The sequence below is a fragment of the Mytilus edulis genome, chromosome 8, assembly GCF_963676685.1.
Source record: "Mytilus edulis chromosome 8, xbMytEdul2.2, whole genome shotgun sequence".
Classification (NCBI taxonomy): Eukaryota; Metazoa; Mollusca; class Bivalvia; order Mytilida; family Mytilidae; genus Mytilus; species Mytilus edulis.
In genome coordinates, this window is record NC_092351.1 from 36989932 (window position 1) to 37007033 (window position 17102).

At 30.9% G+C, this 17102-nt stretch overlaps 1 protein-coding gene across 1 annotated transcript; it reads right to left on the reverse strand.

The window, feature by feature from the left end:
• Positions 1–10030: 10030 nt before the first annotated feature.
• On the reverse strand, positions 10031–15709 carry LOC139485486 (E3 ubiquitin-protein ligase MYCBP2-like). Its single transcript, XM_071269998.1, has 7 exons — positions 15322–15709; positions 14599–14766; positions 13739–13846; positions 12995–13204; positions 12270–12371; positions 11454–11619; positions 10031–11119 (listed from the first exon to the last, which is right to left on the reverse strand). The coding sequence occupies exons 1-7, from the start codon at positions 15322–15324 to the stop codon at positions 11004–11006; spliced, it is 873 nt and encodes a 290-aa protein (XP_071126099.1). The 5' UTR covers positions 15325–15709; the 3' UTR covers positions 10031–11003.
• Positions 15710–17102: the final 1393 nt, after the last annotated feature.

Below are 17102 nucleotides of genomic sequence, written 5' to 3' on the forward strand. Positions count from 1 at the left end.
TTTCAGATTTTAAGTTTTGGATTTATGAGGCTTTATTCATAAAAAAGGGGGGATTTTCAACACTTCGGACAATAACTCAAAAAGGCTTTCACCAATGTCCATGAAACTTTGGTGAATTGTTTATATCTATTGATGTAAGCTCCCTTTCGATTTTTATAAATTTCAGATTTTAAGTTTTGGATTTATGGGGCTTTATTCATAAAAAAAGGGGGATTTTCAACACTTCGGACAATAACTCAAAAAGGCTTTCACCAATGTCAATGAAACTTTGGTGAATTGTTTATATCTATTGATGTAAGCTTCCTTTCAATTTTTATAAATTTCAGATTTTAAGTTTTGGATTTATGGGGCTTTATTCATAAAAAAAGGGGGATATTCAACACCTCGGACAATAACTCAAAAAGGCTTTCACCAATGTCCATGAAACTTTGGTGAATTGTTTATATCTATTGATGTAAGCTCCCTTTCAATTTTTATAAATTTCAGATTTTACATTTCCGTGTTATGAATTTTTATGCTTAAAAAAGGGGGGATTTTCCAATTTTGGGACAATAACTAGCACTTTCACAAAATTTTATGCAACTTTAATAAATTGTTTATATCTATTGACATAAGCTCCCTTTCCATTTTTATAAATTTTAGATTTTACGTTTTCTTAAGTAATGAATTTTTATACTTAAAAAAGGGGGATTTTATGAAACTTTAGTGAATATATTAATGTAACATCCCTTTTGATTTGTATATATATTTCTAGTTGATCATATAAATTCATTAAAAGCATAAAAGACAAGTTAAAAGAGCAACGGGCGTATCATGCGCTAAAGCGCAGCCCTTTATTCAATTTGAATTTCCTTGGAGTTCAGTGTTTTGTTATTTTTCTTTTTAATAGTGTACAGAGAAACGGATTAACATTTACTTACTAAATAATTGTACAACCTATAAGTTTTTAACAAGATTTATTTAAGTGTTGTAAACTTTTTGGTATGTTTATCTTTTGTCAATAAGCTTAGTAAAGTATCTAGGTCAATCATGGTTGATCCATTTTATATTCAATTAGAAGGCCATTTATAATTTTTAATCCTTTTAGTATAAAGCTGCAACATTTTGTCATCAACAGTTTCTAGATAATTATTTTGATAAGATCATTTACCATGCAAACGAAACACTGGAAAAGATTGAAATAAAATGGCTGTCATGCAAGTGAGAGGTTTTGCAAGCTATAAAACCAGGCTCCATCCACCATTTTCTACATAAGAAAATGCCTGTTCCAAGTCATGAATATGACAGTTGATATCCATTTGTTTGAGATTTTGATTTTGCAATTTGACTAGGTTCTTTCTGTTTTGAATTTTCCTCGGAGTTCAGTATTTTTGTTATTTTACTTTTTTCTTGAGATAACTTTATTTTGCTTTAGAATTCAATTATATTTGGGCCCCTTATGACCTTTAAAGTAAGGTTATACTGCTTGTAGTTAGTTTTATGTTTGTTTCCTCCATAAATCCTTTTCTTATTTAAAACTACTACACTGTGTATCATCGCCACCGGAAATTGGGTACTAACGAAGCGGAGAGAAATACAAAAAAAGTAAACAAGTTAAGAATTCATTCAATTTAAAGCATTTCCACTCATTGGATGAGGGTGCCGCTTAAGAAATGATTTTCTGATATACAATTCTTTAAATTATTAGGCAGATAAGTACAAAATTGGTACAAGATTTTGTGTAATACTCCAAAACTTGCCACTTAGTACCGGAAAATTTCGAGGTCGATCGTCCTCTGTCGCCCCATTCTCAAGATATTGAACTGTTTTTCCTTATTTTTCCAGACACGTTTTTAGATTATTATAGTGTGGCATCATATTTACTGAAATTTGTTGTCAAAAAGATGTATTTTAAAGAATATAGACCATGAAAAATAGTCTAGTGTACGGCAACTTGCTCGTGTTGACAAATTTACTGTATGGCAACTTGTTTTCAACAGTATGGCAACTGGCTAATTTTAGAATACATGTAGTTATTTACCGTCCTTTCAAAGAAAATAAAGTATTAAGTTCAAATATCTAGAGGGGGGGGGGGGGGTACCCTTTTATGTTAAACTGTTTTTGTCTTTTTCAAGGTTTTAATTTGTTTAAAACTGTTATTTGACTGATAAATTTAAAAACGCTTAACTGTTTTCGACCCACTGTCTGTAATTGTGACGAAGTCATTAAGAATAAATATATTTTATTAAGTAATTACAAAGTCAAGAAAGATACTAAAGTTCAAATGTTGAAATGTTCACAAACTGTTTTTAAAGTTCAATTGTTCGAATGTTCAATAGTTCACAATGGCACGTGATCGTATAGTTTTATAAATGTTCAGTCCTTATGGATTACGTTCGGATATTAAGCGCATGATTTCCAGCCTACCCACGATGGGGAAGACCTTGGCGGAATCTCCGGTACCAATAGCTTGTACCAATCTGTCCCCTTCAAGTCCAAAGCTGGATCTTATATAGTCCAGTAGTCCATTAACAACGGCCCATAGCTGATGGCCGGTTACTTAATAGTCTGGATGTTAGATAATTCTAGTCTGTGGTTAATTGTCAAACTAACCCCTGAAGGATACATGTTATTTCACAGTAGACATGGTCATTTATTGGCTGCAGGGTATACATGGTATGTCTATAATATTTGAACAGATCGTTATTTAAAAATGTCCAAAGCGTACATGATTGTCATTGAATTGTTTAATTCCTTTTTAATAAATTTCCTAATTAATACTCCTTGATAATTAATTAATGTTACCAATTGTGTAACATTATTCCTTCCCTCGCAATAAGAACGAAAGTTCGGAAAATACGATAATCCTTCTTCATTTATGCTATTGTAAATCCAGTAGTTCCATTGTTAAGTTTTTTGGTAACCATCACCACATATATAGTTCATAAAATTCGGCAAGTCCAACATTTGAATATATTTACACATAGTTCATTTGAAAATAGTTCGATATACATAGTTCATGTTTTATTTCCGTCACCATCAAAGTATAAAGTTCATCAACTGCTGGAAAGGGCGCACATCTTTGTACAAGTGTCGTCATCATCATCTCCATTACGTAGTATTTGACGCATCTAGCTATTTGGTTCGTCCTTCTTAAGAGGCTGTTAACATCGACATTCGGTTAAGTTTGTCCTTGACCAATGGCACGGAGGAAAACATCTCTCTGTTGTCAGTAACATCTATTCCAATTGCGAAGACACCATTTGTTTTTACCAAATTGTTCGTGGCATTAGAACCAGAACTCACAACATTCTTTTTGGCTAACCAAGATATATTCTTAATTAATTAACAGTACAAAAATATGGCTATTCCAATGAAGATGGCACCTAAACCCCACTGATAAATTTATCCCAATTTGGACAAACTAAAACTTGTTTACTTCCCCTTAATTTCCTATTTTTTTTTTATTTATCAATCACTGATAATTGACAGTTTGTTAGCTCGCCTTAAGTTCAAAAGTTATCTAAGCCTAGCAAAATTAAGTTTTCACAATTTCTACGTATATAAATCAATACGTTTTTTTTTTATATCAAATTATCTATTTAAAACAAATACGTTCTTTTTTTTTATATTAAATTGTCTATTCAAAACAAAAACAAAAATAAAAGGGGAAAACTGTCGTATACAACTTCTACAAGTTTTTAAAATCCTACATAATAAAAACAAAAATATGTGTATTTACACAAGACGTAAAAAAAAATTATTAATTTACAATCAAAATAGTTCAATTCGATCATGTTATATAACTCCTACACCTACATGTACATGATACCTATAACAAAAAAATATATACTAAAAATTATATGTGTTACTTTGTTCCCAATTGTAATACTTTTACAGTTTGAAATTGTGTTTCATTAATTAATCTTAACGTTAAATATAGACCACAAATTTATCTCCTTACTCTAAAAAAACCGTTTAAGATTCCATTAATAAAATTTTAACTACCTCTTGCGCAATTTGTTACTGACTCTACATTTCATATTTGACAACAAAAACACCTTATTGCGAAAAAAATGTCGTTCTCTGTAATGTATTACATTTTTCTAAAATTAGTATATAGTTTCCTTATACTATTTTCTTTCTTTTTTATATATCTATTTTTCATTTGTTTTAAAATTTCAAACCTACTGCCTATCCCTTTTATACATTTACATACGACTATGTTGAGATCTGAGTTTAAAAATAGTATATACATTTAAAACTTAACTAACCTCTTAAAACTAAAACCATTAAAAAAAAATCTATGACTACTTATGAACAAAACACATCGTTAAGATTCTTTTTTTTCAACTCCTTAAATAATTGTTTCCTTATTCTTATTTCATGATTATAATCCTCATCATTGTTTACTTTTCAATTTTTCAATTTCAATTTTACTTGAATGCTAGTTTTCCTTTTATATCAATTATCTATTTCACTAAAATTTTGTCATTAAGTTCTAAAGTTCATATATTTCTTATTTTTTCTTTACAAATATCAGTCTACTACAACAATACTAGTAAATCCCTAAGGGCAAACATATCCATGTTTTTCTTTAATGTGCTACTTTATGAAGATACTTCTCTTAATCTATTAACAATATGTAAATATGGCGTAATCTAACACCATAAAAAAAAACTTGCACCATTTAATAACTTAACATCACTTATGTTAATCATCCGAAGAAGGGGTTGGAATCTAAAATTATAGACTATTTGTTTTCTCTAAACAAATGTGCGTAAACACTACCCAACTGCGAAACCATCACCCAATGGCTCTAACACGCAAACAATGTATCCTCAAAGTACCCTTAACTTCATCTACCAAAGGTTCTAAATCAACCTTAATTTACACCGGTGCACTACTAAATTTACGTAAAACATATGTTTTCTAGAATAATTGAATGTATCTTCAAAAAAAATAACCCATAATATGATCAAAACAAAAACCCAAAATACCTCCAAAAAATGATATTGTATCAAGACATATTTACTTGTTTTTTTTTACATATTACTCTAAACGAAAAACTAGCTTCTTCAAACTTAAAAAAAAATATTTTTTAAGAATCATATTATATAATTTATCCTATCTATTAAGTAACAGCCGATAAAAATAACACTTAAAAAATAACCTTGTTCTCTAATAAAAAAAAATGTGTATAATATTCATAGTTTTTTAATCGACCTATAATACCTTAAAATATACCTAATAAAACAATTTGTTCCTACCACAACTCGTGACAAAACTTCTGATTTTAAGCATTTTAAAAATACGGCCTGACTCCCTTTAACATTAAAAACTTTACTGAATATGTGTGCCATCCCTTGAAAATCCATTTCTATTTGTTGTACTGACATAGAAATATCTTGATTGTCCATTAAGAAAAATGAAAGTAACTGAGTTCTTACCTTTTATATTCCTTCGCGTTATTTTAGACAATCCAAGTCGATCGTGGTCAAACGGCATCAAATCGTGACTTATGTGACGAAGTCATTAAGAATAAATATATTTTATTAAGTAATTACAAAGTCAAGAAAGATACTAAAGTTCAAATGTTGAAATGTTCACAAACTGTTTTTAAAGTTCAATTGTTCGAATGTTCAATAGTTCACAATGGCACGTGATCGTATAGTTTTATAAATGTTCAGTCCTTATGGATTACGTTCGGATATTAAGCGCATGATTTCCAGCCTACCCACGATGGGGAAGACCTTGGCGGAATCTCCGGTACCAATAGCTTGTACCAATCTGTCCCCTTCAAGTCCAAAGCTGGATCTTATATAGTCCAGTAGTCCATTAACAACGGCCCATAGCTGATGGCCGGTTACTTAATAGTCTGGATGTTAGATAATTCTAGTCTGTGGTTAATTGTCAAACTAACCCCTGAAGGATACATGTTATTTCACAGTAGACATGGTCATTTATTGGCTGCAGGGTATACATGGTATGTCTATAATATTTGAACAGATCGTTATTTAAAAATGTCCAAAGCGTACATGATTGTCATTGAATTGTTTAATTCCTTTTTAATAAATTTCCTAATTAATACTCCTTGATAATTAATTAATGTTACCAATTGTGTAACATAATCTGTTTTGTTAAAATTTGCAATGTTGTTAACTGTTTATTTGAAATTGAGATTCCAGTTATCTGTCATACTTAATACTAAAAGTGTTCACTGATTTTGACATTATTTTCTCTGTAAACTGATCTTAACTGTAATTTACAAGAATCACATGAAAATTTGCTGTCCATTCCTTTTTTTACGTTGCTTCCACAAAGTAAAAAATCTTTTAGTATAGCAAATCCTTGATAAAATAGAGAATGGAAATGAGGAAAATGTCGAAGAAACAGAAGCCCGGCCAAATAGAAGAAACTATCCAACGCAACGAGAAGATTATGCACTAGGATGGGGTGTCAATTCACAGATCTATAGGAAAAAACTTAGAATTGACACTCATAATTTTTAAACACTCTCTTTCCCTTCCTTCCTAATAAATAAGGCTTACTATTTGAGTTATGCGCGTGTATATTTATGGAAAGAGAATCGTCCATAGATTTGATTTCCAATAGTAATAATGGTGAAATATAATTTTTTTTTGTGTAACCATGGCAACAATCAGCATTTATTTGATACCAAATATTGCAAGATAGGGGGTTGAACATGTCACAAAGATCTCAAAAATTTGGTCCAAAGGGAAATGTCAATCAATAAGAGTGAAACCTTTCCTGAAACCATAGACATATATCTATCAAAAGGTAAAAAAAAAAAATATATGCATTTCTGCTGTTTTTTCCATAAAATTGAATTGAAAAGATCGAGCGTCAAATGTTTGTTGAAAAACAATACACAATTTTTAAATCTATGGCGGAACGGATAGGAACGTATGGACGTTCAAACTGAAAAAATGGCTTCTAAAACATGTTAAAAACAATCTAAATGTTCATATAAACCCACTAGAAAGGCTATATTATTATTCAACTTTCTAAAAATAAATTCAATTGTACAAAAACTTTCATAATTAGAAAATTCACCATGGCTATAATGCGAAACTAAACTTGTAACTGTGTATTGATATACCCGAAGCTGTCTCCTAAGTGATCAATAATTTAACTACAAAAAGGGGGTAGAAGTTCAATGTTTGTTTCTTGAAACATATAAATGAAACAAAATTTAAAAAATGAAATAAATACAAGACTAAATACAAATGTAGAAAAGGTTACAGACTCAAGTTGGGTCATGCAGGTGCAACAAATGCGGCAGTGTTAAACATGTTTAGGGATATCTCATACCCCTCTTTATACGTCTAACCAATGTAGTTATATCTACCTTTTATTTGTTATGTATCAAAAACGTTAAAAGGAAAGGCCACTTCTTATCCAGCTTAAACCCTGGTCAGTCTTATGATGAAAATAATTCAGAAGTATGTGGAATGCTTGATAAGTTATATTGACCCTGAGTACCTGGACGGAATCGTGAAAAATAAAGTACCTTTTCATTTTGCAATTCGTAAAATAGCTGAACAGTGTGACCTGGTAGAAGAGGCCGAAAAATGAGGACTTGGTTCTCAAATTGATGTCAAATTTGCTAGTCTAAGACTTCAGAAATGTAAAAAGGAACCAAGGTTTTTTTTATATCAGCTCAGAGTTCATAATTGGGACTTGGAGATGAAAGAGCGCTTCAACTTGTGACACCTTACATGTTACTTTCTGATTTATACACTGGTTTTGATGATTTAAAATAAAAATCAGTAAACATTCGTAATTCCCTTTAATAAAATCATGTAAGCAATGAGTCGTATGAATACCCTGACTGAGATGTAACCATAATTTATAAGACCTCCCGCCATAAAAAAAAAATGTTCACGCCCTATATTATTCACACATTCTAACTGTTTGTTACACTTTCCTACGTCATGACGATAACCCAAGTTTACTACGACTGATTGACATAAAACATTTACTCAACAATATACGTAACCAGAAGAAGCCTCCCGTTTGCTGTTTGAAGCATTTTCGATTATTCATGACATAGTCCTTTTTCTTGGAGTCGATCACTCCGTCTGCTTCTCCATCCGTTCAATTGTCTGTCCATGTGTCAATAAAAAAATATAGTACTTGCGTGTGTCTTCTGAAAATTAGTCAGCTTTATAAAAGATTCCTTATGGAGCTTGGCATTTCTGCGACTTTGAACAGTGGTTTTCAAACTTTTGAATACATTGAAGATAATTATGCACTTCCCCTTTTCATTGCTTTTGGGTTCGTTTGGAAAAAAGGGTAATTAAAGTTGCTGTTAACTCTTATCAACATTTAAAATTTGTTGTTAACTGTTTTTGCCAAAATCGAGTTGTTGTTAACTTGTTAACAGACCCCCTTCCCCCATCTAATTATGCATTAGATAAAATGCATTTGATAGAAAAACCATTTGCTTGACAGCATTTAAGATGTATATAAATTATATATTTTCAAAACGAAACTGACAAGAAAATTAATTCGAAATGCAATTCACGATTTGTTTTTCCTTACTTTCGATGAAAACAAAGTATTTTCCTAATTTTGTCTGTCCGAATTCTCGATCCTGTGGTTCGGTGGTTGTCGTTGCTTCATCTCTATCTTATTTGTTGTTTTCATAAATTGTTTTGTTACACTGTATATAAGTTAGGTCGTTAGTTTTCTTGTTGAGTCCTTCCATATTTTTATGTCGGTGCTTTTTATAGCCGACTATAAGGTACTAGTTTTCGTTGTTGAAGGCCGTACGATAGCATAATTGTTTGCATACACTTTATTTTATCCTGATGGATAGTTATCTTATTTGCTATCATACCACATCTCCACTGTTGTTATCTTTAAAAAAAAAGCTAGCACCAACAAAAGATGAATGGACGGTTTATTTTATTGAACTTACACAATTCAACCTAACAACAAATAAGACAACAGTCGTTAGTAGTATAACGATATATAAATGTATTTAGGATAATATGGTTGAAAAAAACCTTTTTGTACAAAATCGAAAAGCGGTACGCAACGAGGCCTTTTGAACTGAATTAACGGCATATATTTAATAATATTTGATAAGTAAGACATTTTGTAAGCCTGTAAAGCTTTGATATCAACAAAATATCGTCACTTGATATTATTTAAACAGTGATAAATTTCCTCTCAAAATTATAATATATTGCAAGACGCCGTACAGACAAAAGTTGTTATTTTGCAATTCGCCGTACTACAAAAAACAATGTTTTTGTCAATATTCTTTATAAAACATGTTTTTGACAACAAATTTCAGTAAATATGATGCCACACTATAATAATCTAAAAACGTGTCTGGAAAAATAATGAAAAACAGTTCAATATCTTGAGAATGGGGTGACAGAGGACGTTCGACCTCGAAATTTTCCGGTACTAAGTGGCAAGTTTTGGAGTATTACACAAAATCTTGTATTAATTTTGTACTTATCTGCCTAATAATTTAAAGAATTATATATCTGAAAATCATTTCTTAAGCGGCACCCTCATCCAATGAGTGGAAATGCTTTAAATTGAATGAATTCTTAACTTGTTTACTTTTTTTTTCTATTTCTCTCCGCTTCGTTAGTACCCAATTTCCGGTGGCGATGATACACAGTGTACTATGTCAGCATATTTTATCTACTCTTGTACTCTAGTTGGTAGGGATATAATGATAAAGCAAGTCAACCAAATCGCTAAATTTGTGTAAATTGTTTGCACTGAATGCAAGTAAGTAAGGTAATTTTATTATTTGTGTTTGCTGCTTTTCACTAAACACATTGCAACGTGAAGTATATTAAGAAACTTGTCATTTGTGCTGATTACATATTTACATAGAGATATATATTTCAGTTAAATGTTTTTTAGTTTGGCTTGTGTGCTAAATGTGTATCTTTAGTTTGTTGTCTTGCAAAGGGTTGTTTTGAGTATATTATCCCCAAGTTGTTATAGTGTATTTCACTGTTTTTTATATATTACTTGCTGGAAAAAAAAGAAAGAAAAAAAAACAACTTTATTTTCTGTAAATAATTTGTAACATGAATAATGATAAACCATATACAAACATAACCTTTAAAACAATTAACTGTTTACCCAATCTTCAAACATAATACAATCATAACCTTTATATTATCTAATCATTGGCAAGTTCTGCATTCGAACTGCATATGAAAACAAATAAATATTCAACACATATATGCAACTGTCAATAATACTGTTTAGCTCGGCTTTTCTATCAAATGAAATTTAAGATTATTTGTAAAGTACCGTATTCATTTCATATTTCATATAATAGCATCAACATTAATTCTTTTATCAACTTGTATACATCACACATACTATATATGTAGTTTAACATTGACTTGAGGAGTGGCATGGTGAAAAAAACAAATGAGGGAAATTTACTTAAATTTTAACATTTTTGTAGTAAAAATAAGAAGATATCAATTTAAATGTAAGTAAAGGACACATGGCACCAATTGCTCAAAGAGTATAAACATTGTACTACGAACGTTACAATAGTTTGAAATGAAAGTAAAAAAATATAGTCTTAGATATATCGTTGGTAATGGATAGGGGGAATTTCACCTTTCAAGCTCATCACCGATGACATTTTCATCATCATTTCATGCTAACTTGCACTTTCATTATTTTATGCTATTCTCATCATCATTTCATGCTATTTTATCATCATTTCACACTATTGTCATCATCATTTCATGCTATCTTACATTTTCATCATCATTGTATGCTATTTATCATTAAAAAAAACTGTGACAACACTCTCCAATAGTTGATTATAGTTACACTTCATCATTTGAATTGTGTTAACAGAGAATATGAAATAATAATATTTTGTTAAGACTAATACATTACACATACAAATATACAGAAATTATATTACAATAATGATTTTTAGAAATTAAACTTTATAAAAGCACCAATTAGATGTGAGATGAAGGAATACAACAGCATTAAAAACATTGTAGATTCTTGCAGAGTGCACAACCAAGAGAAAACTCATCACCAGTTGGAGGGTGTTGCAGTCCAAGAGGGCATTCAGATCCTGTTAACTTTTTCCCAAGGGGAGCTGAAAAAAAATACATCGATTTTTTTAATCGATTTATGACTATTGAACAGCGGTATACTGCTATTGCTTTATTGATAAGTATTATATTAGTTACAAAATGTTTTTTTATGACTTGACCTATTGTATATTTTTTCACAATATTAGGTATTACAAAAACTGATGTTTATACCCCCTGTAAAAGATCCCTTGAAATAGTAACTTTGATCAATTGTTTTTTAAACTCATCATTTTTATGAGGTATTCCATGTTCATCAATGTCGCTTTTAACATTTCATAAAGTGATTGATTGTTCAGTTCACATTTTTTAGAAGTATTACTCCGAAATTTGACTCACCTGCTGGGCATTGTGGTAATTGTGGTTTTGACATGTTGGTGACAACAGTGTGGTTGTTATGACAGGTGTTACAGAAGTGTGTAGTTCCAAAACAATAGAAAACTGCTAATGAACAACAGTAACGACACTTGAACTCAATGAAATCCTTTCCATGTTTTGGACATTCCTGAAATAGAAAAATATATGACATAATGCTTCATGTTCACAAATACATTTAATGACCACCTAGCGTCATATTGCAATTGAGTATTTTTGTTTGTTGTGTCAATGTATTTTCGAGATTGAAGTATGTTGTTCTTGTCATCTGTTCGGGGGATGTTGCAGTTTTTCTTGTCAACTATTTTTTTGATTTTGGTTCATTCAGGTATAAAAATCATTATGATTTTTAGTAACACCTACGACCTTAGGTAACTTTTTTTATTTTGCACATTCTTAATTGTCTTTTCTTCACAGTTCTTTTACTCACATTCATCCTCAAAGTAATTTGATATTTTAATAAGAGAAACAAACGCTATTCCCTACAGAATCACTATTTAAATATCAGAGGCAGTAATGTTCGTTATTTGGCTCTGTTAGGTTACATTTAAAACAAAGATATGTTCATTTTTAACATATTGACATCATTGATACATAAGTTGTTAATTTTATCAACTGGACCATTTGCCTGATCTACATACAAAGTAAATTGCTAAAAGACTCCATGGATCAAGCAAAGCGAGCACATTATCCCTTATTATACCTTGTTATAGCTAAGATATTTCATAAAGCGTTTATAATAGATATGTTTGTTGTACGTATTTCATGACCCTTTCGTACCTGTTCTCTAGAAATATCAACACAACCACCACAGACAAGATCTGCAGGATTAAAATCGTCGTTATGCTCGTGTTCACATCTACCTTCACCTCCAAAATAAGCCTGAAATAATATGTCTATTGGTAAGTGACCAGAAAATGTAAGAACTGATAGTATAGTGTATTAGAATAAATGAGACACTGTTTGTAACTTATGATACATATGTAAAGAATTGAAATACGTTTCCTTGTTGTCTTGTTGGTTTAGTTACAGCTAGTAAGTAACTTTATAGAGGCTGTACTATTAAACATCTACAACAAAGGCATTTGGTTTATAACATTATTTCAATAAAAAAAAAATGCTACAAAAACTGACGAGCAAATTAACACACCAACAACCCATTTAAATCGATATGACAGTTAATATTTTACTTAAAACTCATTCTAACAAAAAAGGATAGAAGGTGTAAGTTGCACTAAACATATGAAACATCATGCAAAGGTTTCATTCAAATAATCAGTAGGGTAGAAAAAATTTGTTGATCAGTAAAAACTTCGTTTATAGGTCAGTGAAACCTTAGTTCAGAATAAAAACCAAATATTTCAGAACAAAAACAATATATGAATCCAAAATCAATTTTAAGTAAACACAAAATATCAGTTTCAGTTTACATAAGCTCATCAAAAATACCTGCCTTATTGAAGAAACTCGATCACAAATTTTTGTATCAGCTAATTATTTCATACCTTTCCACATTTTGAACATTCATAATATGCATATCTTTCCATAGCATATCCTGCTGGATCCTGATAGAATATTCCACCTGGTTTGTTTATAGCATCACATTTAAATAGACCATCATATTGTAGTCTTGTTAAAGATTTGATCTTCACATCTTCGAACAAACAGTTAATCGGTTGTAGAACTTCTTCCAATGAAGGATGACTTATTCTTGTCTGAAATAGAGAGATCCGCCTATGAGTTCACCCCAGATTATTTTTTAAAGATTATCAAATATACAACATTTACAACAGCATAGTTAGTCTGTCTCAATCTTTAGATGTGTCACCTGTTAAGTTTATAATAAAATGATAGCGACATCATATGCGGTTTATACTTTTATAACGTTATTTATTGTTTAATTTGTACAACTTATTCCCTCTAATACAAAGTCCTGGTTCCTTGACCATATTTGATTTCACCTTTGATCCTGATGTTTCAGGAGGCTTTGGATAACAAAATAGATTAGCCTCAAGTATCATTAACAAGATATCAATTGTAAAAAATTGGTGCATTTAAAATTGTTAAAAGCAAAATCCCTGAGTGATTTTTCATTACAATGCAAGGAGATCCAGTATGATTGTCAATGAGACAACTATACATCAGAAAACATGTAATTTCAGATTCTTTTTTAGGTCTTTTAGTACTTAAATTTTAATATATATTTTTATCAACCTATCATTAAAATTCATATCAGATATACTACACACCTTGCAAATAGGACATAATAAGAATCCAAATGTTATTCTTGGTCCAATCCATCGCTTTTCAATAATCTGTTGTATACACTCGTAGTGGAAAATATGCTCGCATTCCAACTAAGTTATAAACACAAAAACATAACAATTATCTTTTATGTGAATACGTATTATTATGCAAAACATTAGCATAACTTGTATCTCTTGATAATGGAATTATGACATTGAACCTTAACATAATAAACAAATAAGAAGTCAACGTTTGATTTGCATTGAAAACTATAGTATCCTTTTGCAATTTCATAACTCAAAAATAAAGGTCAGGCGAGTTAGGAAATTGTAATGTCCTTTATAGTCATACAGCTCATCACTTTTCTACTTTTATGTATATACATCTCTGGCTTTTACCAGACCAGTAGTCAGCACTTCTGTGTTGACATGATTATCAATTATATAGTAAATTTTTTTTAATTTACTTTTTGTAAAAGTATAAATTATTCGAAAAACTAAGGATTTCTAATCCCAGGCATAGATTACTTTTTGGAATTTTGGTTCTCAATGCTCTTCAACTTTATACTTGTTTTGCTTCCTTATATATTTTGATCTGAACGTCACTGATGAGTCTAATGTATACGAAACGCGCGTCTGGCGTATCAAATTATAAGCCTGGTACCTTTTTTGTTACTCAAATGTTCGAGTTTGAGATTCCTGTTTAAGAAAGATCCAGAAAAAATTGGTTCCGACGCATTATTTATAAAGTGTTACTCCCATTTAATGCAATCATTTATCAAAGTGTCTCGGACCAATTTTAACATTGTAAAATGTATAACGCTTGATAATATATAATATTTACATCACTTAATTTTTCATACCTTTATACAAGGTGAGGAAGGCAGTGGTTCTGTATAACATATCATACACATATCATTAGCTGTGTGCTTTTGGTTTATATTGTTACATGACAGGCAAGGGAGACATGCATTTTCACCATTCAGTCCCCTGCATGGATGACCGTGTATACAACTCTTTCCACAGAACTCCTGAAAAAAGTTGATATATTGATTAATTTTTTTTTTAATAATGAAATGTCATGACTGTCTTATTAAAAAGCAAGCAAAACAATGGATTATGGGGACATTTAGTTGGAACCCTCCTCCCTTTGTCCTGGGTTGGGAACCTCCCCTTTTTCAAATGGCTGGATCCGCCACTGACATTTGGGTCAAAGGACTTACGATGTTTGTCATCAACTTTTCATTAAAATGACAGTTCTAGATCTGTTCCAACATATTAAGCCAAAAGAACAGTTTTCAAATACCGACTTTATCAGATGAAAATACGAATACAGTATTACTTATAATCCAGACTAAAAAATGGGCAGAAATTCAATTCAACTACGGATCCGCGATGACTTGCGATGTCCTGTGATGATTTCGGTAATGTTCTTATCTATATAGTATATAGAATATATATAAATATGCGTGATGTTGACACCATTTTATTCATTCGATGTTTGCTTGCATCAAATATTATAATTGCGTTATATTCTGACAAATAGCAAATATTCATATATATTTTCTGTGGGAATTAAAACTTACCATTGTGTTATGTTGAATATATGCTGCTGTTGTGAAATACTGAACATGTAGCAGTTAAATGGATATTTATACGGTGTATGTCAGTTCTAAATATAGATATAGAATTTCCCAATTTAATAAATTCACAAAAATCAATAGTGAAAGTAGAAAATATTTGAAAACAAAATATATGTCAGCTTGTACCACTTAAACAAAATACTGCATATTGAGTTTGTGTTCATAACTTATTTTCTTAAAGATAGTCAAACACTGCTTTGGTGTGTCGTATTTTCAAGCAATCAAATCTGCCAACTTTCAGCCTTGATCTATGTACAATGCACATGATGCAATTCAATCTGAAAATTTTCAATGAACACGATAACCAATCAGCTTTTCAGAAATTTAATGTAAATAACAAAGATACACACATGCACACACACACACACACACACACACACACATATACGAGTTATCCATCTCCACTATTAAAACAAATATAAACTATTCCGTGTATTATAAAGGTGGCACGGTAGTATTTCCTGACCCATAAGGGATAATGATAGCCTTTTTAGAATTTTCACCACTTTCTAACACTGCAAAAAATTCTACATTCACAGTTAACTGAAGTACTTTCATTTTACTATTCAGAAAAGAATTTGAATATGTATCATGACCGTTTACTTTTTTTGCTATTTTTAAAAACCTAAGGCCACTAGTACTTTTAGGTCTTTTATGGTGCAGTGAATACAAAATTTAAAAAAATTCTCAAAAATTCATTTTCATCTGTATGTAAAATTATTTCATATTTTTCTACACCTGATTCATCCCTCAGTTTGGGAAAGTAAGATCAGTTGATACTGTATTTTTTGTCCAATCGCACTGTTTAGATACATTAACCTAAGTAGGGTACACAAAAGAGCAACCTAAATTCTGGAAAGCAAATACTACCGTGCCACCTAAAATACTATCATTTGAACATGATGTGATATATAATTTTATTTGTTTTTGACATGTTTGACTCTGAGGATTTTTATTTTTTGGTAGTTTTAATGGAGTGCAAAAGCGTTGACAGTCTCTTGCCGACGCCAGATCTTATTTTGTTTGAAGCACTTTCGAAAAATATAAGGATGCTGATCGAAACCTTAACCCCAGTCAACAGACTAACAGTGGGCCAACGTTGGCAAATTGTCGGCCCGTTGGTCGACCGTTGATGTTGGCTGCACAACATTGGCCCAACGTTGGCAAATTGTCGGTCCGTTGGTCGCAAGTTTATGTTAGCTGCACAACATTGGCCCAACGTTGGCAAATTGTCGGTACGTTGGTCGCACGTTGGTGTTGGCTGCACATCATTGACCCAACGTTGGTCTGTTGTTGTAAATCCATATTATTATCTCATGCTGGTTATAAAAAATCGGGCAAATGTTGGCATTATGTTAGTAGCAACATAGGGCCGATATGAAATTTTGCTAATAAAAATAGATTATGAAATATTTTACGCTTTATTTCTCTTGGGAGGCGGATAATTTCGATTGCTGCATGCTTTATGAAAAGTTAATGTTATACCGAAAGTGTTTATCAATTGAAATTATATTTACAACTCTATGTTGGGCCAATGCTGGGCCAACGTTGATCATATATTATACTCTATATATAAGCCAGGTAAAATTTATACTGGAATATCATTACTGTAATAAAAAAAAAATGTATATCGTAAGAATAGATTGCCTGGTTAAAAGTTTAAATTTATTGCAATCATTATTTATCATGTTTATAATAACTTTATTCATTAAACTTTGTGAAAC